Raw genomic sequence first — 27,925 nt, forward strand, 5'->3', positions numbered from 1 at the left:
TTTTTTTAGTAGGAAGTTACTTAACTGCGGAAGAAAGGTATCTGTCGATTCATCACATGACTGTTTAAATCAACGAAAGTGTTTACGCAGTTTCATAATAGTTTATTAGCATTGAAGTGCATTAAATATATTCACACGACACCGCCAGGTCTTATGACATCTCGATGAATATTCTGCAATCCCCCCTCAACTTTAGAGGCTGAAATGTGAGCAATCTTTCTCGTCCGCTCCATTGTAGCAGTCCTGAATGAAAGTATATGGTCTCATAAGCGTGAAGTGACTTGTGCCAATAACAGTCTCGAAATCGTTATCCGTGGGTGTTAGTTGCTAATTTACAATCCCCGATGAATCATAATCAGGAAAAGTCCCAGTGACCACAATCGGGTGTTTTTAATTTGTCGTTCGGTATCAATGGAAGTTTGCGCGTTCATATCTTCAGATCTAGAAGCGTGATGAAATAAGGTTTGCTAGGCAAGACTGCGTAACCAATCGTTCCAACTACTTTTGAGTTCTCCAGGAAATCGTATTCAATATGTGACATTATTTGAACACTTTGACTCTGTTGCGTTTACGATTTTTGAATTTACGAATTTGTCGATGCTTTCTGCTGAAATACTGCAGCTGCACTCTAAGGAAGACATGGGAGTAGTTGATTTAACTGGCGCCAGTGACCGTTTTTACTTCAAGCTACAATTGAATCATTTTTTGATGCTGTATATTCACATACGTCGTGTTTGTCGCACTTTTTCTCGATCGGTATGTTCGGTAACGGCTCATCGGTGCAGTAGAACCTGTAACGCGAATATAACTGCATGTTATTGCGTTCGCAGCTTAATTAGTTGGCGGTACGCGCGCAATGCAATGATACCCGGTTTCATGTAATGTTCTTTGAACAAGTTGCACCTGCTTAAAGAGGTCGCAATCGTCAAAGTCCTGCTGATTCTGAACTAATGAATTTGATATAATCAACTGAAAGCGTGGACCGTAAAGTGGCGACATCGCCCCATATGGTGGCTAATTTGAGTGACGGCAGAGAAACACAGTGTTGAACCATTTTACATTAGGGTTACCATATTTTGGAAACGTGGAAAGATGACACTTATTCAAAATTTTCAGACTTGCAATACCGGAGGCAAATCCTGAATAAATGATAAATTTTAATCACTTCGTAGTCGGTTGACTGAAAAAAGAAGGGCAACTTTCTGGCGATCCCGAAATAGCCATCGAAGCGTTAGTTCAGTGCTGATTTACTGTATGTCAGTTGAATTCTGCCCTATTTTCACCAAAATTATCAAAAACAGGAGATTTGGGCGTCCTCCGAGGACACTTTAATGAAAGTCAAAAACGAAGACGTATGGTAACCCTATTATACATGACAAGCTACTTAAGTATATGGTTTAAACCAGTGGCTGTCAACCGGTGGTCCGCGAGGCATTTTCAGGGGGTCAGAGAAACCTCTGAATTTGAATCGTGACTGAAAACCAATTTGTAACTTTTTTAAATTAGGGAAATCACGCTGCAGTTTCGCAACCAACTGCGAATGCTTCAGTAAGAAGATCAACAGAATGGCGGTCTGAGATCAAATATCCTACCTTGTAAACTGATTTTAATTGTCAAATTGCAAACAGCCTACTGATACAAACATATCGCTATTTAAAAATATTTTGTTGAGGTTTGTTGGAACTTGGGTTTTCTAGTCTGTCGGAAAAAAGGGATTACACCTGATCACGGAATCCATTTCTCCTGCTATATACATAACAACTATTCCAGAATATATTGAGGATGAGCTGCTATATAGAAATGACTAGTCTGGACGTGATGACTTCATTGAAAAATATGTTTCTCAATTTAGTTGCCATATATGTTGCGATGGTGCTCAAAGGTGAATGATCAGAACGATCATTTTGTTGCTATTCATCACTTGCACTGAGTTGATATTTGCACAAGACAGAAGACTGTTGCACGAGAATTGAGCTAAATTTGAACAAAAACTTGAAGGGGTCCGCGGGGTCCGTCACTGTTCAGAAGGAGTTCGTGAAGACATAAAGGTGTAGAACCACTATGTTTTAAACCTAATTGAATACGATCAAGTAGAAGGGTAACTTTGCTGATGACCTTTAGACTGTTTAGCGGTGAGTTGGAAAAGTTTGTTGTAAGTTTGTTGTAAGATTGTTGGCTGAGCCTTCATCATCCTCACTCTGTTTGTATCCACACGGTTTGCTGGCTATAGGCAAAAGAGTGTGTTCCGGATCTGACCTGGTGCGGAAACGCTGCAGTACCCTCTTCACAGGTTATGGTCGAAAAATGATTTACTGCTTTCTACACAGGATTATAATCAATCTGTTACAGCGTCATTACTCACCTTGATTTACATCCTCGTTCATCAGCGAAGTTGTCACACAGGCCCTCCCCGTCGCACATATTTTCACGTACAAGTATGAAAGATTTTCCCGTTACGATGTGGTCACACCTTCAGAATAAATGCGGTAAGTAGATTACGTGTTTTTATAATTTAAGGTTGTCACTTCGAATACCATTCAGTCGTGCGTGTGTTTGAGTGACATCTTGAAATGTGTTGTATTAAGGATTTCAGTGAAAAAAATATAGTTGTTCCGATGCAGCAGATTGATATATTCTATTTGAATCACTGAACCTAATCCCTAATAATAATCATACCTCTCTAATACAACCCTGTTCTACCTAACGTGTATTATTAGTCAATCAAATGATGATAACCGTCATTGTCATGCAAATGAGTCAACTGTTAGCCTACTCATTTTACCAACATTTACATCGCTCAGATCACCGATATGGCTGAGGTGATTGTGATTAGGCGCACTAATCATCAATTCTTAAACGAGTGGATATTGAAGGATGTGACGAGAATGCTATGTCAATAAAATTGGCATGTAGTCACGGTGCTAATATTGTTATTGACCAACCGACCAATCTATTTATTCTCCAGGTATAGCCTACACATTCCTATCCAATACTTAGCATACAGCATATTCATTGTTGGCGAGGTCTTTAGAGTTGGGAGGCAGACTTCCTTTCAATCAGATTTGCAAATAAATAAAACGGTAATGGTTAGATGATTCAATCGATGGCTTGTTAAATATAACAGTAGCACTCTGCACACGCAGGCAACGTAAGATATACCCACAATTGAAAATAGAGACGGAAATACATTACAATTACGTCAGTTAAAGAGGGTTATTGTTAATAAATACCTTTTCGCCGTCGCAACATCTCACACTGCAATGCCCTGCACAGTTAATCTGTAGCTGGAAAAACATTGCTTGCCTGCGTTTCGATTCTTAAATTTTTGAGTAAAATGGTTGAGGCAGTTTAATTTGCACCTCACCTTATATTGTATCGCCGCGCTGCCATTGCATGTTACAAACCAGATTTAAAATCTATTTTGCGAATTGGCGGGGGTTCTGGTGACCTGACATGGTTATTATTTCTGTTTTCAGAACTAGCGCATAATAATATTAGCCTAACAACAGCTATCATAACTTCTGAGCCGTTTTTGATAAATTGCGCTTTCACAGGTGAGGCGTGGATCGTCTGCGCCTAACCTCTCCTTTAGCCGGTATCTTTGAATGATCAATATGCGAGCCGCACAATTTTGGGTGATAAATATGTCCATGACTACCAACAGAAGATTAGCAATTATCATAGAAAGTCTTTACACTTTTGCTTTTAGGCCTGAAACAAGCGATACACCGCCTCGCATGCCACACCTGACCGCACGGCTATGTTGCTAATGTACATTCATTATGGATGATTTCTTGAATGATACTAACCACGGGTCGTCCGGAGTGAAGAAGACCCAGTAACTGCCGTCTTCGAAAGGATTGATCATATCGATAAATCTGCAGTACTCTGGTTTCGCATCACAGTTGTAGTCACATTCTTCTACCAAGAAATCATCGCATTCAACGACCCCATCACACTTCGTGGCGTCTGAACATAGAGAGAGAGAGAGGGGGGATAAATAGTTTCATATGGATTTAAAAACAATTAAACCTGGGCACGTTACCCAATAAATAATTGCAATATTTCAGGTAGCACGAGGAACTGTGTGATGAATAACCATACAAAAACAGGGTCCGGAGACAAATGTTACACAATTTCCAATACAGTGTACCATTATACAATTTACACTTTAAATGAAACAAGCTACGCCGAACTCACATTTCCCGACAGGTGACTTGCATTCATAGTTTAATTCTTTGACCTGTTGAGACCAACTGCTCGGTGACTCTGAAATAAAATCACCTAGTCGGTCGTCATAGCAATATCCCGTCCTACGACCGTTGACAGATCAAATTGTGTAGCATTATTGAACTTCAAAACTGTATCGTCTAGCGCAGTCGTGCTCAGACGGTTTTAGACACGCCCCCCTTTATGATAGTGAAGAATTTCGCGCCACCATTTTATCGTGATATCACAGAATATCGAAAAGAGCAATCAGAATGCTAGCAATCCTAACCGATCGTTTGATGACATTGAATGTTATGGCTGTTGATGAGAGAATTGTCAAATATTCAATTCGGACAATATACAGAGCAATAAGCATGAGCTGTAGGTAAATTTTCAGTGAACTGCGGCTTCACGCGCCCCTTCAGATGCTTTAACGCCCCAAAAGGGGGTGCTCCTCCCTAGTTTGAGAACCACTGTTCGAGAAAGGTGAAAGTTACTTCCCAACATCATAGTACAAAGCAGACGTGTCTGACAGACATATATTGGGTTGAGTCTACGGTTGTGTTCAATTTAAAAAAAAACATGTTTAAAACAAGGCCCTTTGATTGAAATATGTTTTCATTATGTTTTTCCAAGCCATGACGTCACGCATATTCAGTTGTGGCCTCATAGTGGATTGATATTCATATTTGCAAATATAGGGTAACTATAGCTCTTTTGACGAAATAGGCTTCCAACTCCTGTCAAATACGGACGAACTATATCAGGGGTCACCAACACGCGGCCCGTGGGCCGCATGCGGCCCGCGAGGTCATATTTTGTGGCCCGCATCCTGATTTGGAGAAATTTTGGAAGAACGCTCAGTGAACCATTTCGAAATGTCGAAATTGATTTCAGTTTAAACATATTGTTGTTGTTGTTCAAAGTAAGCCATTCTACTGTGTCCATTATCCCTTTTTCTTCGGTTCGGCGTGGTAATATCATTCTGTGGAGGAATAAATATCATGCGGCCGACGACACTCAGTTCAATTAGGATGTGTTGGCGGCTGTGAATATTACGCAGATAGAATTTACGAATTGACTCCCTAATTAATGAAAGGTTTGAATTATTCTTGAAATTTTCTTCGCGCTAGGCGCGCTTCAATGCGAGCTGATTTTGGATTTTAATACAGCAGTGTCCCTTGTAATCTGAGTCCCACAATACAGATGCGAACAGCAGATAAAAATGATACGCCCCATAAATTAATATCAATTCTTAATCGTGTTCTCCTCATCCCGAATTAATTTTTTTTTCTGGTATGCCTGCGTTTGGACGAATCGAATATATTTCCAATATAACGACAATTGTAATGGGAGGTCAAGAAATAACTTCATGCAAAATATAGGGGACTAATGAGGATTGGCCCACCCAAAGATGCACCACAGCATTAATAACTTCTCCAAGTTTTTGAAGATACCCTTGCATAAACTCTACCAGTGAATCTGGTCACATGGGCCGAGAAAGAATGAATACAATTGTATGTAGCACTGTATAGACTGAAGAACGTTGCTGTCGGGAGTAGCGTTTGAGACTGATTCTAATCAACCCTAATACACGAAGAAGGCTTTTACTGACTATTTGAATAGTTTTCAGAGGCAAAACTATCGCAACGAAAATGTTACATCGTACCTCAAAGATTATCACATAAATACCTGTGATTAGGGTTGCATTTCAAACAAAATGTGTTTTAAAACGCTTTGTTTAAAACAGGTTTTAAACAGTGCTTTAGACAAGAGCATTTAAAAAATGTTTTCTTTTCAAGTTGTAAAATTATGCCATAATTGTGAAAATATTTTCCAAAAAAACATGTTGTACGAGCCTACGGACGATTAGCACCGGTTATAGCCGACGTATATCGATATGGGATTGTTGGAACCCACAAAATAGTCGGTTCAACAACAATAGTACATATATTTCATTAACGAAGTCTCAAATACCCTTTATTTTCAATTGTCAATGTCAATCCAATATGACGTCACAATTAGATATTCGTGACCTCACGGCTAAAAAACACACTATAACAATAAAAAACAAGTTTGAGCAAGGGCATTGTTTTAAACATGTGTGTTTCAAATTGTTTTTTGTTTTAAATGCAACCCTACCTGTGATCGCTCTGTCGTACAAAACCTGTTGACTCAATAGGATACAAGATGGAATCGCGCTCGCAGACATATGAGTGAAACTTGCAATGGAACGTGGTTAACTATATTGCACAGCACTGTGACTAGTCTATCGCGTTGTACATTGTGCGCCCTTATAGCTTTTAAAGCACGGCTGTCGGACAGCGTTAACTGGGCATCGGCACAAATGAAGCGAAATACGTAATGCGGACATTCGAGAGGGTTCGCCGGGATTCGAATCATAGTTTCGAGCCTTTTTTTACTCAACACCACAGAAGTATCGTAAAGAATTGGAGATTCGGGATTCGAGTCGAAGTGATGTGATGACGATTTTTTATTCAACGCAACAAGATCTCCAGTAAATATTGCAAAATCAGCTGTTTATAATTTCGGTACCTAACTTTTATGTCTTTAAAGTGCCTTCTTAACTGGACTCCGAAATATGGTGACTGTACTTTACTGTTACTCGTTTTTTTTTACTGATTTCACAAGGGAAAACGCTGCTAGGCAGTTATCCAGTCCAATCCAATGGTATCCATGCGTCGTCTCTCTTGATATATATATGCTTACGTCTTCGTTGTTGACTTCAGACGGCCAAGAAATATCGAACCTGCGTCCGACGAACTACCGCTGGTGAGAGACTTATTTTGTTTCGTTCATTATTGCATTCTCAATGTACGGGATTACTAGTATCTTACGGAGTGGAGTTAGGTAGGCCTAATACAGGCAGTCAATATGTAAAATTGTCATTGAGCTCCGGTACATGTCGAAGTTGAGGTTTACTAAAGTTCTTAGGTTGGACATATCACTAGTTGCATAAGATTAATAGTCTCAACGAGAAGAAGAATGAACTCGTAGTACCGGGATAGATAGGTACGGTATCGGCATCTACATATGATGAAAAGTCATTTACACCTATAGCCTACTTGCTGAATTGTATTGATCTTAATGCTCGCATATCAATCAGTTACCTATATATAGCAATCACGGACGTTAGCTTTGCGTGACTGAAGAACTTCGTAGTTCTACGGATTCATATGTGGAGCAGTGAAGCAGCATCCAATAGACATGGAGTGTGTTCAATTGGCATCCTAGTGGCTATAACTACAAAGCGACTGCTTTCGGAATTGGTGCTTCTACCCTCAAGCAAATATGCACCTAAACCGATATTCTGTTGAAAGATATGTATAAACTTAAACTCTTAAAGAGACCCGGAATGGCATAAACCCTGTGAATATAACTAATCCCATGCATAATTAATTACGTTTTCCTGGACAATTGGTTTCATCTTCGCCGTTCGGACAATCTATCCTGTAAAAATACGAATCAAACATGTAACATATAAACGTACATGGTAGGGTTGCTGCTAATGCTCAAACAGTTGTGATATTTGTGATAACGAATAATGTGACAATTCCATACTAATGTAAAATACCAAATCCAGAGATCTATGAACATGAATACAGGTGTTACAATAAATGACTAATCACATCGGACTTCATTGCAACTTTGAAAATGAAATATTCTCAAATAAGGACATATTTTCACCCCGCCACCCTCTGGTATAAGCTCGAGGTTTTTGGTAGGTTCTAATTGGATAGGTATCGCCATTTACTCTCTCCGATTACGATTATTCAAAAATGCTGTAATCGTCGTAAACGAATACGTTTAAAATGAAGATTACGCCTAGTCTACTTCATATGTAGATGGAGGGAACATTGGTGTTGCAGAACATCGCCAGCAATCCGGTTGTCGATGGGATATATTATGGTGTAACGAACAGATGACCTAACAATTTTTAGTATTGCGAGAATGCTAAAAGTTAACGTGTTGACATAACTATATGTCAATGATACCATGAACATAGCAGAGACCAACATATTAACGTATTATAACATGAACGGACATTAACTTGCGTATTACAAATCCTGTGTCGATTCACTAAAGACGTATGTGTACCATATCTTGTTGCAATACCATAACAAGACATTGGTTCGTGACCCCATACTGTATTTAGATCGATCTAGAATAGAACATTTCGCCGATGAAATTTTCTTAGAAAATATCATTGATTGCTCGACAAGTTCAGTTCCTGAGAGCATGCAGCTCGGGTCTTTTCCTTCCTGGCATATTGGTGCTACTGATTTTCATCAAACAATGTAGCTGTGTTTGGTAATCATACGGGTAAATGTGGATGTTCAATTGTTCAGTACAAGCACCTACTGGTGGTCGCACACCCTTGATGCATCTATAAACGTCTTAGTTGCGTTCCGCCCAACAGTGCATTCAATTGAAGACAGCTGAGGCTTCCCCGTGTCTGCATTTGAATTGTAATTAGCACTATTAAAACAATTCGAGAGTGAATCTTACCCCAAAGGACATTTTCACAAATATCAGGCCGAACGGCTGGCGAGCAGAGGCACTCGTCGGTGAGGTCCCTGCAGTCAAATACTCCGTTACAATACTTGGAAATCGGCAACACCATAAATGTATCGATCAAGCATTGAAAACATTTGTCATCCGAACGATCTGGTGTTAAATGACAGATGTTAGGAAATTTATCAAATTCAATGCATGTTTCACTTACGCTTCCTGCTCTTAGGACAAAGGCACTCATCAATGTCTGCGAAAGCAACCATATAATCGTGTTATTTATAACCAATTGACATTTCAAGAGCGGGGTACAAATTTATAACAATGCTAAGCAATGAAGAGCTTACGTTTTAACGATAGAGAACTTCCATTTCCATGAAATTTCCAGATACTAATGAATATGGCTAGGCCAAGTCCAGTAGCTGAATGATCAGATATCGAATCGACTATCAATCTAAAATATTAAATAACTTGAAACATGTTTTGTGCCTCGCGACATTTAACTCCAAGAATAAGGAATACACTCCATGTAGTTCGACATCGAATTGCATTTTTTCATAGTATAGCCTTCCATGTCACGAAACTATTGACGGGTATTTCTTTTGTTCATTTCTCCTGATTTGACGATCAGCAAGGACGGTAAATGTTTCACCATCGTCAAGGGATGGGCGTGTTAACAAATCTGGGAAACACTGTTAAAACTAATCTATATTCCACGGCTACCACGGGGGATGATATTAGCAAAACAAGAATCCATCCAATGATACCATAAACTGCCCTTACCGTCGTCACAAAACGAAAAGCCATCACATATATGTGACTCAGGTAGCATGCACTGATTCCCCCGTCGATGACATATTCTGCCCGAATAATTTGTCTTTTCCGGTTGCTTGAATTCGTCGCTCCCGTCTCTGAGCAAATAATATTGAAAGTAGCTTGGAATAAGTAGGCTACCTGTGTTGATTTTCCGGGAAGGCGTCCGTATATACATGTTATAGGTAGAGCTTGCTGTGTACTTCTTCCAATGTACGTAATTATTTTCACGAGCTATATTACGTCACTATAGTATCATCTTTTCATTGGACAGCATGTGATGCAGACTTATATGAATCATGTGTACACAGCTTTTCAAACATAGCGGCCTACATTAGCCATCGCTGTATAATGTAGACCAGGGGTGTCCAACATACGGCCTGCCAGACGGTTTCTTCCGGCCCACGAACGAATTTTAAGTTGATTTAAAAATGCGAATATTTTCGAACACATTTCTGAAAAATGATGGGATTTTTATTAAGAAATACTTCCAGTAAATAATTTCTCACGACACAAAATAGCGAGTATATTCATAGGCCACATTATAACCATCCAAAAGCGGCGTTGCGGTTTCAGTCTAGTCACCGTTAGGAAAAAGTCGCTCACATTGACACCCAATTTTGAGAAGACAAAAAAGTGAACACGGAGTTCAGAATTTTATGGAAAACTGACCCAAAACTAGTTATTCACAGAAGCGAAAACGCCAACGCGAAACCACGATATTCTGGTTACATGGAGAATATAATAATTACACAGAAATAAAATTCAAATATCTGTGGTCAGCTGTTGTATTCCTGACGACGTGCACTCCGGTGTGACGCCAGTATACGACTAAAACAAAGGGAGCCATGACAACTTATATCATCGTCCGAGCCACTGTTATGCCGTTTATAACTGTATTCAACCGCGTCTTCAAATTATTGCGTATTCCATTGTTTGCGAAGGACGGTGTTGCTGGAGTAGGCGCAGAACCCCTATGATCCGTCATATAATGCGACATACTATTGTATGTATACTGTATAGGTTTGATAATAAAGTATTCAAATGAAAAACGAGGGCATGGTTTTTGAGGTAACATTTAGGAATCATTTGACTTGCGCGGCCCGTGAGCAATCCGAATGTCTGCTTCCGGCCCGCGACGCAAGTTGAGTTTTACACCCCTGATGTAGAGGATTTTTTGAGGTTATTTCAGTGGTAACAGAAGCAAACACCGGTTATAGGCTACCTCTGAGACGCCTGTCACAAACGAAAATGTTGGGCACGAAGGTTGTTGCTATATTGACATGTGGCATACTCACGCAAAAGTTTGACGAACGTTTTGTGCTAGAAAACTGATATAATCCATTCGTATCTTTCAATTTCAAAACCCTTCGAGAGTCTCCCACCATGAACATGGCCATGATTTTCTATAGCATTCGCATCAAATGTTTATAAATACCGCCCTTCCAAATAAACATTTTCTATAGCGAGCACAAATGAAGTAAAAATGTATTATTTTCCTATTGGGGAAAGCGGGCCTATTCTGATGGCCCAGGGCCCGGCCCAAAATATAAAGAAATGATTTGGGCAAACGCGTGATTGGCAAAAACACCGATTTTAAACTGATATATGCAGGCGCGTGTCTTTAATGAGCACATTATGGATAGAACATTCCATAAATTAAATAAAATTGAAATTAAAATGAAAACAAATGACTATACTTTTGAAAGCATTTGCAGGATTGGCGTTGTTGATAATAGGAGTCTTATTACATACTCGCACTCAACTTTTCCATTGCAATACTGACTTTGCAGAAGACACATCCTCCCATTTGCGCAGGGAAATTCGTTCACCCAACACGAGAAACCTGAGCATGGCGATCCGAAATATTAAAATGATAAAACATGTAATAATTCTATTAACTCAATAGAAACCCAATGTTTTATCATGATATTCATTATACATATCATGTACTGGCGATCCTTTTATTTGATTAATAGTCACGGCATTTTATTCCATGTTTCCAGCACTTACGGAGTTTTTTGCGGTTTAACGTGGAGTCTTTAGCTGTCATGAGCACATGAGCATATTGAGATCGTAAAGTGGCCCATTTCCAATCCAACTATCGCACGTGACGCTATGCTTGAAAGTCGTCGATTAATATCATATTACATATCCGGTTTGCAGCATTTTGCATCAAAACGGTAGTCAGACATTCATGCTGAGACAATAATTGAATTAAAATAAGTTCAACTTGAACCATGCAGATCTCTTGAACATGATATGGATTGAGTGTTTGCTCGATTGGTTATCGTTCTGTGCGTGATAGTCGCGCATAATGTAACACACAGTTAATATATGTGGGTTTTACAATGTAGCCAATATAAAGCCTTGATTTGGTAGTAACCATTTTCCATATTCACAATTTTTAATTGGAACATGATTACATTTGCTGACAATATATTTGTAGGGCATATTCTGACGCAAACCATGAAATGGGTATACATAACATGCATTGGATACTGACTGGAGAACAATCCAGACCAGGGGTCACCAACGCGGTGCCCGCGGGCCCCAGGTAGCCCGCGAGGACCTGATGAGTAGCCCGCAAGCCTGTTCTAAAATATATCGAATAGCAGCATTTACCAATATTCGTCAGATTATTACCAGTGAGCTTTTAAATATAAAGATTGATTCATTTAGCTATTCTTGTTTAAATCACAATAACATATAATTTGTAAATGCCAATACATATATATAAACACTTAAAATGATGATATCAAATATTCGGAATTACAATTAGTAATATACCAACATGTAATATAATCATCAAATATCGATGACGTAGCATACGGTGAACTGCCTACAGGCGACACGACGGAATGCCATCCACGGTCTTCTTGCCAAAGTAGTAAATAACATTACTATTCGGTAGTAGATATCCGTAAAGTAGCGTACTAGCAGATTTTCAGTATCTTTATGCCCATTACTAATTGCATCTTTTGACACAGCTTATTTCTCTTTCACTCAACGCAGTTTAGTGACATGTTTCTAACTTTCCGTAATCGCTGCTTCTGTCCGGTATAGGGATATCCGTCATGTCTGGATACTGAACAGTTGGAGATTGAAATTGTAATACTGCATAATGACCTCCACCTCAAAGCCCACAGGGCTGCAGCAAACTTTTTGTGCCTTTCTGACACGGAAAAGTACAGTGGTGTATGCGCAGCAGCTATGAAAGTTGCAAGCGTGTTTGGTTCAACTTATCTTTGTGAATCAGCCTTTTCGGACATGAACTTCTTTAAAAACAAACATAGAACACGCATCACTAATGCACATATGGAATACGCACTCAGAGTTGCAGTGTCAAGTTACATACCAGAGTACATCACACTAGTTTATAGCATGCAATGCCAGGCTTCCCACTGACTGATATAGAAACAGATAACAAGATGTCCAGTCTTGTCTTACCGCAATATGATTCCTGTTTAGTGCTATGAATATCAAAGCGGAAATTCAGTATGGTACTGGTAAACGGCGGGAGTAAATGGTAGCCCGTCGCTTCAATCAGTGGCACTTGGTTGAAAAAAGGTTGGTGGTCCCTGATCCAGACCATGACAAAATTTAATGGGCATGCTGAACTACTGAAGACTGCCGAATTAATCTCATAAACCTAAAACGGACACGTTGATACCTTGTACGCAAAGCCTCAATAATACATCGTTATATAATGATTTAGGACTACATTCATAATTACGATTTCACATCATAGTTTCTGGAATATTGTTGCGATTCAGATTTTTTTCCCCCGATATCAAAGTCCACTATGCTTGATATTAACTGGTTCAAAATATTTTTCAAAACTACTTATACGCTCCGTAATTGTGTAATTGGGCGAACTTGACCATCTCAAAGAGCAATGCTGTTGATTACACCAGTGATGAGCATTGGGCGGATTCGGAAATTACTAGGACCGGATTTTGCACAATTTGAGACAGTCGGATCGGAATCGAACTCTATTGAAAATTTTGTTTTGGATACCATTGAAAAATTGCAACTTTGCTTCGGATATTTTTAGATGGTTTTGACCACACGTGAGTTTTAGTTTCAAGTGATAAGAACATTCTTCAGCTCGACAACCAAAACGGACAGTGTACCCCTTATGATAAGACTGGTAGCACTCTAAAGTTGGTCTGTCAAAGCTCCGAAAAATATAAATCAGTCAACTCTAGGGTTAGCTTTTGTAAAGGGTACGCCCTAACTGTATTTTAGCTCAGCGTTACAATTGGGATTCGTCGGAAAAGTAATTCTATTCTGATTTTCCGGATTCTGATCGAGATTTTACGGATTCGGGTGGCTATATTGATTAGATTGTTCGGATTCGGACGGATGGCTCCTCAGAGACTCGAGCTGTCGGATGGATTAAGATTCTCAAAATCAATATCTGCTTTTCAATTGTTTACACCAGGCCGACATTCTTTATCATAACTGCGTAGCTGCGGAATTCTGGAATTTTCCAAGACACCGCTTCCACGGAAAGGATGTGTTGAGGAGAAACTTAGATGGACCTCCAACACTTGGGAAAGGATTCAGGAGTCGAACCCACACCCTGTTGCCGTTGCCGTTGTGGATACCACTACGCTATCTTGCGACTTCTAGGTCAATATAAGACTAAAATTACCACTATGCTACTCAAAAGATTTGTTGTTCTAAACATAGACGATATGAGGAAGCTACAAATTGACAAGTTTATGTATCAGTGTCATTGCGGTCAATGTCTCTCGAATTTCAACGACTACTTCACCGCGGAGTCAAAGGCACACAGGTACAGCACACGCGCGTCAACGAAGAACAATTACCATATGATCAGGAAGGAATAGGCTACAAAAGACGCATTGCTCTATTAAGTATGCCGGACCCCAATTGTGGAACAGCATCTCGCCGGCTATCCGACAGTCGTCGAGCATGTCCGCATTCAAGTCGAAATACAAGCAATTTCTTCTAAACCAGTGGTTTCCAACGTGGGCGATATCGACCCCCAGGGGGCGATTTGGCAGTCTGGGGGGGGGGGCGAAAATAACGAAGGGGCGATATGGGGGCGAAAACGGACGAAGGGGGTGAAAACAACGAAGGGGGCGATGACGCGTTAAAACGGCTTTATTGGAGTCGGGGCCGTAACTACCGCACCCCAAATCCCCAATTGGGGGTCGGGGGCCCGAATCCGAAGGAAGCCCAAAATTATTTCGTGAATTAACATGAATGATAGAGTAATTTTTTGGAAATTCATGCGACGTTTTTTAAAAACATTTCGCGCCATGCGCGATTTTATATTTTCATGTATCTTGATGTTGGGTTCCCCGTCACCCAACAAAAATCCTGATGTTTTTTGGAAATGGGAGACTTCGTCGTCGGCCATTACTGCGCCACGACGCACCAAGACATATGAAGTTAGAGGCCATGTAACATGCAACTCCGAGAAGTGTGCCAGAACGATCAGCAGCGAGAAGACCTTGGCCGAAAAGGAATGCTCTTGTTGACCGAAAACTTCGATGTATATACAATATACATATGTTTAATTGTCCATAGCCGCCTCAATGGCTGGCGTTGAATGTTCCTGTCCTGGCGACCTTAACCCTACAGGACAAATGCCATCCCGCAAGGAAAAAATTATTTGCCTGTAACGAAATACCAATATGAGATCATGTGCGTCTTTTAGTTTGGTACGTTTTGACGATTTCCATATCTTCTGACATAGCAGATATAGAAGGTCACGCAATAGCATCATGTAAAGAAGTCAATATAACAACGATTCCGCCCGAAGCTGTTCAATTATTATTTAGGGGTCCTACCTTTTCAAAAATACCACATCGACCATATTGACCGATTCAAACATGAATTATATAAATTTGTCGCGCTTCGCGCGTTTAGGCGAAATATGGTGACTCACCAAACAGTACATGAAATAGGAAATAGCTGATATGTAGCGACAAAAATCCCACTGGCTGAGGGGGCCTGGGGTTTGGTTAATCACCCTATGGGGCCAAAGACCAACGTTTTTTTTCGGGGGGGGAGGGGGCTGACGAAGTGCTGTTTTTCGGTTCCCAATATTTGGGGGCGATGATCGGTGTGAAGCTTCAAAAGAGGGCGATGAGTCGAAAAAAGGTTGGGAACCACTGTTCTAAACGAATACTTGCCAGCCTTCAGGATTACAGGACCCCGACCTGACATAGACCTCGCCTTCCACCACATGCCACCTCATTTTGTCGCTTGCGTCTTATATTCTCAACATTACATTTCATTCAGTGTGCATGCCTCCTCTTTAGTTCGCCTAGGCCAAGGTGGGTGTCTGATCTTAAAGACTACTCCAAGTTGTACCTTCCTCTCTTTTCATTGTATCGCAGTTCTGTGGTCTTTTAAAACGATGAAAATATTAAATAAAACTGACTGGCTGATGCTCACCGCCACATAGTTGACCTCTATGGGTTGCAAGATTTGAAGGTAACACACATATGGAATGTCGACCATTTTTTCCTCTTTTACGGCGGCAGGATGTTCCCGCGATGTCCATATCTCCATTCGTCCACGGCAGTTCATCCGTCCCATCACTAATGCAATGCAGAATTGGTTAAATGTTCGGAAGTGGTGGTAGAAATTATAGATACCATGTTGAATTTGTATCGAGTCGTTACGGTTTATGATTTAGATTCGACTACTTGCTTTGGCAATTCTGAAATACATACCTTCCAAATAAAGCCAGTGTTGATACCCTTAAAGTCAGTGAAATGATAATCGTACTTACGACAGGTGGGATACTAGACTTTAACGAAACTTTTCAGTAGAAGATAATTGGAGAAACTTTTCCGTCTACCTGCAATGCTTTCGCCCATCACAGTACAGCTCCATCCGCAAACATCTTGAACCGTAGTCGCAAGAGAATTCGTTAGAATGACATGACGAACCTGGAGGAAATATATCGAGTAAAGAGATAAATCCAAACGCCACAATTGTAAACATGCAAAACAATCTTTCGGATAAAATTGCCAATTGAGTTGAATCTGAATGTTATCGCACACAAATGTCTATATATCATCGATTTAATACGTATCCGCATGCAGGGGACAACACATCTTACTGATAGATCCAGCTTATCAAATATCTCATGAATACTACCACTACATTCTAAAAAAATGATATTGAACACTTCTTAAATATCAGGCTTTAGCTCAGGGGTAGCCAACCTTTTCGGCCAAAGGGCTACATGAGATTTACGAGCCATTGCGCGGGCCACTTGAATATTACTTTCATTTTAGTAGTCATCCAATAAGAGCGAACCGGATTAGGTAACGGTGAAAACAAGACATATATTACTCCGCATCAAAACCGATAACAATTATCTCATTAAAACTCATTGTACATTAATGCCATATCCGCACGAAGCGCGAAAATTATTGAAAGTTATTGAATGAATTCGGTCAATAACAATAGTACTTGTATATATTACGGATCGTCTCTGTATACCGCTGGGCTCATTTGGTAAGGACTGGATAAGTCGGGGATAGGGCATGTCAATATCGAAGCTTTCGATCATGTGTCTCATTTTGTGCCAAGGTGTCATCGCCAACAATCTTTCTGCGAGTTTAGACGCGAAGTCGCATGTTGGACGACACGTTCTCTCATAGTTGCGAATTAGAGCTATACTCAATTCTATAAATTGGGCGTATTTTAAATTTTCAGCAGGGGTACCAATACTAAAAGCAAGTAATCGAGTGACAATAAATCGCGCGAAGCGCTACGAAAAATACCAAGTCAAATAAGTCTGCCGTGAAATATTTTACTTCGTGGTCTGGTCATATACGAAGATCTACGAAATATGTGGCTGGCCCCTGGCTACTCCAATGCGTCGGAACAGATATTTTAGTCATCAATATCCCGCATTTCCAGGGAAGAGATTGACTAGATGGCCGTTCGGTCGTATCGTCCTTTCCCTGTTCGTACCGATTATTTGAAATTTTCAAGTTTTTCTTGTGATACGAAACTAATAAATGATCTATGTATCGAGGTCAGGCTAATCAAATTTTTGATCAGCCTTGCAAGTTTACAATAAATCACCTGGGTTATTTATTTTTGATATTATAATTAATTTCGAGAATTACCTCGTGGGCCAATCAAAACCTTCTCGCGGGCCACATGTGACCCGTGGGTCACGGATTGTCCTCCCCTGCTTTAGCTATTCTTTTTGAAGATCAATCTGTGTTTCCAACATTGCCTACCTTAATTATCAGTCCATGTATACACCATATATTGTCCGTATTATGCTGTACGACCAGTAATCATGGCATCATTAGTACGGTTTCCAAAGGTTTTAAAATAACAAGGAAGCAGAGTAGCATTGATTTTCATATCGCAATGTCCGCACCCACTGCGGAAAGTATACAGTTACCTTCACAATCTAAGGCGCTCGCTGGTTCTCCCTCCGGCAGCATGCATACGCGTCCACCCCAGTAAACCGTTTTGCGACAGAAACCAACGTTGGAGTTGTATTTGATACTGTTGTTGAACAATTTATGATCCGACTTGTCTCTGAACAGAAACAGTGCATGGACATCCTTGGTCTAGCCCAGTGGTTCCCAACCTTTTTCGATGGCAGGGCCAAATTTAGAATTTCAGAGTACGGCCGGGGCCGCACGAATACCAGGGCAATGAAAAGAACCCAAAATAGTCACCAAAATATGAAAATTGGCATTGTTCCGATCATTCGCTTGACGCCATTGGCCATTGTGTTGCCGCGCTCCCGTTGTTCAGAACAATCAACCTTTGCTGGCTATTTCGGAGTAGTTTTATTGCCCTGGCGAGATTTCAATTCGTATTTTTGGAATCAGTGCGACACTTGCTTTCGATAAACACCGATATATCAAATTATTCGGACGCTTGGGTCGCGAGCTATAGGACGACCAATTATGCTGCTTTTTGCCGGCTAAGCAGTATGCATCTCGGCGTATTTAATCGTGAGTCGCTTGTTGCACATCTATCCGTAAATAAGTTAACAATACCCAGGGCCGTAACAGCACCCCCCCTCCCCCCCCCCCAAAAAAAGAAACGTTTCTCTTGGGCCCCTTATAGGGTGATAGACCGAACTTCGAAGCCCCCAGACCCCCTGAGGCTAGGTGGGTGTTTACCGCTATTTATCATCTACATCGGATGTGCGTTTTAGGCAGCTTCTCACGACAAATCGCGTAAAGCGCGAAAAATTTCTCTAATTCATGATTGAATCGGTCAATATAATCGGGAATTGCATATATATTGGTATCAATTTTTATCCTCTCTCTGCTCACGTACTCATAATGGCCGGTTGAGCCGAGTGAGTTGTATTTAAAAAGGTAGGACCACTCAATAATAATTAAACATCTTCGGGCGTATACCCGGTGGCAGGAACGAAACAGCACTTCGTCAGGCCGCCCAGAACACTTAGGTCTTGAGCTTCCGTAGGGTGATAAACCGACCCCCCGTGCCGTTGTTCGCTACTGCCGCGAAATCAGGATCCCCGTTTAGTGAGCCAGCGCCGTGCGCGAAAATTTTCGATAATTCAAAATAAAATAGGTCAATAGTATCGGGAATTGCATATATATATTGCTATCAATTACTTCTCCTCTCTGCTCACGTAGTCAGATTTACCGGTAGAGCTGAGTGAGGTGTCTTGGAAACTGTAGGGCCCGTAAATAATAATTAAACATATTCGGACGGGCGGACGCGTTGGCACGACTTCGTTACATGATGTTATTTGTTATTTCGTGACCTCAAGTCTGCTATGTCAAAAAATATAGAATCGCCCAAACGTACTAAACTAAAAGATGCACACGATTTCAAATTGGTAGTTCTTCACTGGCATATAATTCTTCCCTGCGGGATGGTAGCCTATTTGTCTCGTGACGTTCAGATTGCCAAGACAGGAACATTCGGCACCAGTCATTTAGGTGCCTATGGTCAATTATACCTATATGAACTTTGAATATACATAACGAAGTTTTCGGTCAGCGTAAGGGCAGTCCTTTTCGGCCAAGGTTTTCTCGCTGCCGATCGTTTTCGCACACTTCTTGGAGTCGCATGTTACATGGTCTAAAACTTTATATGTCTTCAATGCGGCGTAGCGCGGCAATGGCTAACGCTGATATGCCCACTTCTACAAATCTTGCATATTTTATCTTGGTCGAAGAGTACCCAATAATAAGGTACTTGGAAACTTGAAATCGCGCGCAGCGCAAAAAATCTTTTAAAAAGCTGCATAAAATTTCACAAAATACTCTATAATTTATGCTAGTTCACTAAATAATTTAGGGCCCCCTTCGAGCTCGCTCCCCCCCAATTGGGGGGCTTGGGGTGCGGTACTTACGGTCCTGTCAATACCTCTAACTATACCTATATCTAGAGGTACTGACCGTTCAACCGGAAAATTAGGGCACATTGCATTGAAACAGCAGTGACGTAATCTTAGCAGTCTACTCACAACTTGCCTGCAATCCTAATTGAAAACTCCAGACTCCGAGCCAAGCAAGAGTATTTTATAAATATACTTTTTTTCATAGATCGATTTCTCAATATTTTTGTGGGGGCCGCAAGAAGGCTAGCTGGGGACCGCATGCGGCCCTCAGGGCCGCGGTTGGGAATCACTGGTCTAGCCTAAAGACGCTGTGAGCACAGCGACGTAGAGGAGGAAAATCTCAGACAACCTCGGACGCTAAGAAACTTGCTACTATACCAAGAATTACCGCCGGCCTCCGCCGTCAATGGTGGTGGTACACTATCTCGCCCACATATAATAGCATTTTTGGCGGTGTCAACTACGCAAAAGGTCATCGCTCGGGCAACTGGCCCTTGATGTTAAGGTTTGGCCCAACGTGTTGACCATTCAACTAGTCACCCTCATTAAAACCGAGGGCTGTACAGTGCAACATCAGACAGTGATGGCGTTTTTCTGTTCTTTCATTAGTCGCCACCATGTCACACCTTAGACATATATGGAGTATTGGACATTTTACACCAGACCATTATTGCTTATTATGATTCCTTAAATGCCAAGTTATACCACGGCCAACTATTCTCCAGACTTTTTTGTGACAAACTACTTATGCATTACGGATGGAGGGGATGAGTTGAGATAAACCTCCAGCACTTAGTAAGGGTTTCTGGAGACGACCTCTGACGGACTCAAGCCGTGACCAATTTGTGTGTCAGTGGTGCAACGTTTCACTGCATTACTCTCCACTCAGACTAATCGAAGTGCTATGAGGTGACGCCAAAGATTTTCCCTTTGATAGGGCGTCGCGTGGTCGAAAAGACTGAGAACAACTGCAATATACCAATCAGTACCATACCTTATTAGCTCAGACTGTCGTTAGGAAGGGCATCCGCCGAAGAAACTACAATCATAGTGTCCTATGTCGTGGACACAGCGAGACTGAATGGCTCGCTGCTCTTGGGTTACGTCATACTTTTCATTTAACAAAAGGCAACTTTACGGCCATTTTTGACCGGCTTGCCGAGCGCTAAATTCGATAAAACGGGTATCAATGAAAAGCTGCTGTAGTAGCCTGCTGATTACGAAAACATACATTTTATTCTGTCCGTGGTACTGGAACCCCCAAAATCAGCGTCGAGATTTGCATTGTGATCGAGTTCGGCATTGTGACGCAGCAGTGCAGTCTGGGTATTTATTCTTAGCTTCACTCTCGTTTTGCCAGATAACGCAAAAGTGGTGTCTTACAAAAGCCTGGAGGTGGGCCGTGCTATAAGTCGGCAGTTACGGAAAATAATGAACAATATCGGCCTGGTGTAAATGACCATAGTAGTCGACAAACACCATGAATACTACAAAACAAACAAATACCGAAACGTACAAAGTAGCATACCGACAAATTGGAAATCCTACTTCGAGATTACAGAAAGAATTCTTCTCAATACAAAATGATCCGTCCGAACATTGGAATTCATCTGCACGGCAGGGTGTCGCTGTCAATATAAACGCATGTTTCTTCATTCATTCGTTGTTGATGTTGTTGTTATTGTTGTTATTGATTGTATTCATGTTGTTTGTCGACTGCAATGGTCATTATCACCAGGACGATATCCCATATTTTGCTACCGTAGCTGCCAACCTGTAGCACGGCCAACTTTGAGGCTTTTTAATACTCCGCTTAAACGGATGAGGAGTTCTTGTTGTTGTTGTTTTGTGGTGGGGTGGGGTGTAACAAAATTATGATGGTATTTAAAGTATTCAAGTGTCCTGATACCAATTCAGTCTGCAATTGCTACAAAAAGTGACAAATCCGCGTAAAACACACACAGCCTTTTGGTGTCAACATAAATGCGCAGTCCGCATCTTCTACAACGGTTTGCTATCTCGAATACTGTCAAATGATTGAAGCAGATGCAATCTGACGGCACTACTGGCTCGCCATAGAAAGACTCGGGCTTGTTGATTCGACGTCCTTCTGTGATTTCTCGCGAGATAAGTTGAATTAAGCGTTCCGTTAATAGACAATCAGAAATATCATATGGGGATATTCGTTGATGCTTCGGTGGTGTTTGAAGACCTGACGCAGAAGCAATTAAAGGGAAAACATACCTGCACATATCTTCTCTTTGTGTCGTACATGATTTGGTGGCAGTACGCAGACTGGAGTTACGCGACCGCGAATGAACTTTGATAGGGCTTTTTTACTTCGACAGAAGATTACGTCGTCGCTGTACCTCATTGTATTATTCCTTAATGGTGGTTCGTCGGATCCGTCCCTATGAGACATTTGAGAATGATCGAACCTCAATCTTGTTTCAATTTGTTCTGTTTAGTGTAGGGGAGATGTGGTACCGATGGATCAAAAATTGGAAAATGATCGCTGGCCCCAAAATGTTCAGCCAAAAAGAGCAGATCTTTTGCTGGCTCAGCACTTTGATACAAGCTCTACCTATCGCGTACATATACATGAATATCCGTTTTCTCAATAAATATTTATGGACGTTTAAAATTTGTTGCTCGAACGTTTCATCGGTCCCCACCCGGTGGGTCCAATGGCACACGACCAGGGGACCTATGACACATATACCCTAAAAAACTCAGATGTGACAACTTTTTTTGCTCAGTAATATAATCTAAGCTACAGCAAGCCAAAGAAGAATTTTCGGTTGCAACCGTCTAAAAACAGATTAGATATTGACTTAAATGTTGTCATAAAATCACGTTTCGATTTAGGCTCGGACTTATAAATTTGAGGGTACATACATATTGCTCGAAAATCGACAGTGTGACTTCCAAAGACCTCGTTATAGCGATAAAACATCATATGCAATTATTACATAAAGATTTTCTGTACGTAGTCATGTTTCATTTGTTTCATGATTAGTATTCTTGATTATTTTGCTTGATTTGGCTATTGTATCATCGGTCCCCACCCTACTAATTTTGTACATGAATCGAAAAAAATTCCACTCAAGGTAAGTACTGAAAAAAATAATAGGTTCCATTATATAGCCTGATACAAGCCCTATACTTCACAATAAAAATGATTGCTGGTTTGTTCGTGTTGAAGGTTACAAAGAAAAATGTATATGTCGATCCAAATTTAGTTTACACCCCCCAAAACAAAAAACATCTGTGAGAGACCCCATAGTTCGCGCACGTCGAATTTTTTTGTATGTGAGGAAAGATGTTGCCAGCATGCAATTGTAGACAAGTTCACGGAGTGTAATCATGGAATTATCATAGAGAATTTTCAAAGTATTTTCAGTCCCAGTGATCCATCGGTACCACATCTCCCCTACGCCTAAAAGATATATCATTCACAACAACTCCCATTGCGAAGTAATTAATGATGGAAATATGGTTTGGAACACATAGAAAATATGATAGATATACGAATAATCTTACGCAATGTCCCTCCAACACATACCGAAATACTATGTAATTCACCAGAGATTTGTACGAAATGTCAATATATCTAAAGTTGCATCTATGAGTACTTGTGTTTTCAAATTTTACCATTTCATCGCAGCGCCAACACACCACAAAGAATGGGAGTTCGTACCCACTTCCCATTCTTATATTAGATAATGTGATTATGGAGTCACTAACAAATAGCCTACGTACGGGCATTCGACATCATCATCGCAATAAGATTCTCCGGGAACGCACTGTGACCCATCTGAACAAGGGAATTCATCGTCCGTACATAATGTCTCTGAAATGTAAATATGATAATATTGCTACCCTGTTCGTTCAACATAAGTCGATTCGACACATTTTGTATGTATAAAACAATAAAAGTTGAACTGATATTAAATTTCTAATCGGTATAACTAATAATAACTATTACACTGGACAACAACAAAATTTCATCATGGTAGGTGAGAACGGTCTTAAGGTAAATCAGTGGGGCTGAGCTCGATGGCAATGACTTCTACAGATTGGCCCTATTTTTCTAGATATCACCGAAATTGGACTTTTATTCAAACTAGGTTACATTTTATCCTAACAGCATATATTAAATGTTTTAGTAGGTCCGTCTTTACTGAAACCACGAGAATGTGGGAAATGTAAAACACAATTTGACCGGCGGGACAAAACTATGCTGCATAAATCTATTCTTTTCCACATATCGAACACAAAAATACCCCATTTATTCGTATTTATGCGTATTTGTGACAATAAGCTTCCTATACCGATAAATGGGCTTGAAGTGAAACAATACATAGTGCTCAGTAATTCGGTAATAACAAACCAAGTATGCCTGAACCTACAAAAAGACGACAATTTGTAAACACGCCCGAAATATACAAGGCAGGAATATTTTTCTTTACCAATGAGTATTCAAATCTTCTCATAGAAATAAATCAATATCGGGATGTGCATTAATGAAGTTCTTAGATGGAAATCCTGTTAATAACTCAAATTAGCTTGAAGTCATCGGCCGGAAAGTCCTCTTGTGCGATTTTGATGGGGACGGATTCGCAATAGGCAGCTGGCAGTAAGCAGTCATAATGTAAGCATCCCAACTATCTTGATATCTCTCTTCCATATATTGGATTTATAGGATAAATCTTCAACCTCGCTCCTTATTAATATTTCTCGGGTTTTCGACGAAGCGATGATGCTGAACTTTTCTGCTCATGCTTATCCTTGATGCAACAACGTTCGTAAACATCACTTCCACGTGATCTTTTTTTTGCCGTTTCAACACAGGTCAATACCTTAGTTGTTTAGCTGATCTTGAGTAAAGGGAGTTATTCCACTCTGTATTCGTAATAATGTTGAGGAGTCGATGGTAATGGATTTTCTACAACATGTACTGTTGCCATCTATATCTTTCACTACATCCTCCACTACATCCTCTAACGTTTCGTTGCATCATTCGAAATCAGATCTGGCAGGGACATTAAGCTGCAATTGGAATTTCAGGGGAGTGGGTAATTCACTGTAAAGCAGAGTCAATGTTGAGGAAGTGCTATGAAATCTTGTTTTTGTTTAATCTTACATCTTGTTCATGAAAAATATCACTAATCGTGGTACTCTTTGGCTCACACAAAACTACGCGGATTCCAAATTATACATCATTTATAGACTTTACCTCGACTCCACAAGCGCGAAGCTTCAGCCTAATGCTGACGGACCGTTTGCGGTGCCCGGTGTTCATCTTGATCTCTCAAATTCATGTCGAAGTACTCCTTGTAAGTGCACGTGGTAACATTTTACATATTGAATCGCTATTCTTGTTCAACTTGTTCCCGTTAAATAAGCAGCAAAAGAAACCTCGGTCATTACGACACTTTCTCTGTCTACCTATCACTCAATTTTAACATACTCATTAAATCACCCATGAATTGAAAATTTTCAAAATGATAGCAAAGTATCTATCATTAAAAAGCGTCGGAAAGCATATTAAATTCGAGCCAACTAATCATCGGTGATGAGATAAGCGTCATTGACTGTTTCTGTAGCTTAAAGGAGGAGGGAGGTTAATTGACGTAATCTGTCGAATAAATAGTTTCTAAATCATAATTTTCGAGATGAAGCTAACTATTGCTTTATCAGTGCACTACAGCGAACATGTTAGTACTAGATGGGAGATGATATAAATTAATCTACGCCCGTATTCACCTTCTCAAGCGCCAGTTAACCTGTATTACCCACAAACATACTATTTTTCATGGCATATGTAGGAAGAGGCGAAATTTCCGAAAATGGAGCCAATTTCACAAAAGTATTGCTATTTTCGGAGTCAACGACCTTGATATACCCCTAAATCTATCTCACATATCATGATATTTGAGAGAAAAAATTCTGTTGCCACGTGTTAGCTGTTAATATCTGCAATAAAGTGTCACTGTGAGAGATTGAGGGAACGCGGATCTGGATGAGCGGGCTTGTTCATAGGAGGGATACTGTCCTTGACGACCCATGGTACACAGATTCATTTTGATCTCGTCCTTCTCACCTGCACATAGTGTGTCAAACTGAGGCACAAATTTCGGCGGCAAAACACAGATAAACGATCCCATATGTCCACGACAGAGAGTAGCATTGCGATCGTGCGATGAGTTATATCTCCTTAGGGGTGGCTCGTCGGATCCATCCCTTAATATTTTACCGTTAGAAACAGCACACGTAACTATATTTCAGATAATTGAAAGAATGCCTACTAAACATTAGGTATTGCGTATACGGTCTCAGGTTATGAGCTACTTTACTACAACCAGGGTTGCGAGCTCAAAAGTGGTGGAGGGCCCCATGTCCAGCTTAGTGGAATAGAAGTAATGTGTTGAATATAAGGTAAGCTATCAAGATAAGCGGTGAGCGACTGGTTTCCTAATAAGGTAGCACAGTGGCCATATCACGAGCCTAAATATACGTCTTCGCAGTACATTATACCATAACAGAGCTACCTATATGCCGGATGCTATCATATGTTTTACTGAGATCTAGATGTGCATGATCATAAGACTGTGCATAACACCTAAAAATAACTGACAAGCGCGCATGCGGGCCGAAGAAGAGGTAAGTGAAGATCTACACGAACTTTGCAAACAAGTATTTCTGAGATCCCGATACTTTTGTGATCGGGCACTGTCGTTGCTAATCAACGTGTAGTCAAAGGCGGTATGGACAGGGCTCCAAGAAAAGTCACACGGGTCGCGCTTAGAGTTAATATGATAAACTTGATAGTAGTGATTTCACGTAAAGTAGTACTGATTTCACGTAAAGTTGTAGTGATTTCACCTAAAAGTTGGTATTTGTCTATATGTTGAATTTGAATGTGTCGAATAACGAGGTGGGTGGTACGATTTCCTATTATGCATATTAATGCAGCAAAGTTACAGGGTTCCCACTCGATGATTGAGGGGATTTATTCGTAATCAAGTTGAATTTATTTCGCTCTGTTTGTTCCGTATGAATGATGACACACAAACTTTTGCTTCACATTTGTCAGTGGTACTTACATGCAATCTGGTTTTCCATTGCAGAATAACCGTCTTGAAATGCACTTCGAGCCATCAGAACACGAAAACTCCTGGCTTTTGCATGATGAGCCTTACAGAACGTATCAAGCTTATAGATCCCCTTACTCAACCACTAAACGATACTAGAGTGTAGTTAACAGTTCTCCGTAATCAAAGAATCTCGAGATTCCTCCTACTTGTAAAACAAATACACTGCGGATATTACGTATAGCCTAACTAACTTCTAAAGTGAGAAAATGATGCCTCAGTTCAATAATTCCAGTCTGTTTTTTCGTTTGTGTTATTCATGGTGTTTGTTGACTACTATAGTCATTTACACCTGACCGATATTCTTTACTTCTACTCCGTAACTACCGACTTGTACCACGGCCTAATTCTAGGCTTTTTGTAAGACACCACTTACGCGGAGAGGGCGAGGAAGAGCCTAGATCAGGGGGGTCAAACATACGGTCCGGGGGCCGCATCCGGCCCGCCAGGCGATTTTATCCGGCCAGCGAAGCAATTCTGAGTAGATTGAAAAATGTTTGTATGTTTGTATTATCCAGCACGTTTCTAACAAAGGTTTGAATTTTCAGTAAGTATTACTTCTATTGAATAATACCTTACGACAGCAAATGTAGATTATATATATTCATATGCCACATTTTAACCATACGACAGCAGTGCATGTCGCTAACATTGAAACCCTATTCCGAGATAAGGACAAAAAGTGCATACAGAGTTCAGAGTTTTCTGAAAAAGGGAGCGAAAACTAGAGAACAGAAGCGAAAACACCAATGCGAAAGCGTTATATGTAGGAGATATTGTAAGAATTTCATAGAAACGTAATTCAGATATCTGTGATCACACTGTTGCATCACTTCTAACTCAAATGGTCCCCGGCCTC

The 27,925-nt window shown here is 40.5% G+C and overlaps 2 protein-coding genes and 1 long non-coding RNA gene across 4 annotated transcripts in view; 1 reads left to right on the top strand and 2 right to left on the bottom strand.

Annotated features, from left to right (window-relative positions):
• LOC145447306 (uncharacterized) overlaps positions 1–27,925 on the bottom strand; it is a 168,161-nt gene that overhangs the window by 111,406 nt on the left and 28,830 nt on the right. The gene's annotated exons all lie outside the window — the stretch shown is intronic.
• The window catches only part of LOC145447607 (uncharacterized), a 142,814-nt gene that overhangs the window by 80,221 nt on the left and 34,668 nt on the right, over positions 1–27,925 (top strand). The gene's annotated exons all lie outside the window — the stretch shown is intronic.
• On the bottom strand, positions 82–22,293 carry LOC145447416 (uncharacterized). Its single transcript, XM_080325837.1, has 15 exons — positions 22,154–22,293; positions 17,975–18,114; positions 16,403–16,493; positions 15,994–16,139; positions 11,311–11,401; positions 9,526–9,653; positions 8,957–8,992; positions 8,740–8,898; positions 8,593–8,686; positions 7,634–7,680; positions 4,201–4,269; positions 3,810–3,969; positions 2,363–2,470; positions 728–791; positions 82–243 (listed from the first exon to the last, which is right to left on the bottom strand). The coding sequence occupies exons 1-15, from the start codon at positions 22,159–22,161 to the stop codon at positions 193–195; spliced, it is 1,392 nt and encodes a 463-aa protein (XP_080181963.1). The 5' UTR covers positions 22,162–22,293; the 3' UTR covers positions 82–192.

Source organism: Botryllus schlosseri, chromosome 1, assembly GCF_051294905.1.
Source record: "Botryllus schlosseri isolate E-star chromosome 1, Bs_hap1, whole genome shotgun sequence".
Taxonomy (NCBI): Eukaryota; Metazoa; Chordata; class Ascidiacea; order Stolidobranchia; family Styelidae; genus Botryllus; species Botryllus schlosseri.

Excerpts from the sequence above, each read along its gene's own strand:
- LOC145447416 (XM_080325837.1), bottom strand. Across the intron at positions 11,402-15,993 it reads TAGAGGTCAACTATGTGGCG|GTTTCTCGTGTTGGGTGAAC; the intron begins GTGAGCATCAGC and ends CGCCATGCTCAG. Across the intron at positions 792-2,362 it reads GAACGAGGATGTAAATCAAG|GTTCTACTGCACCGATGAGC; the intron begins GTGAGTAATGAC and ends TTCGCGTTACAG.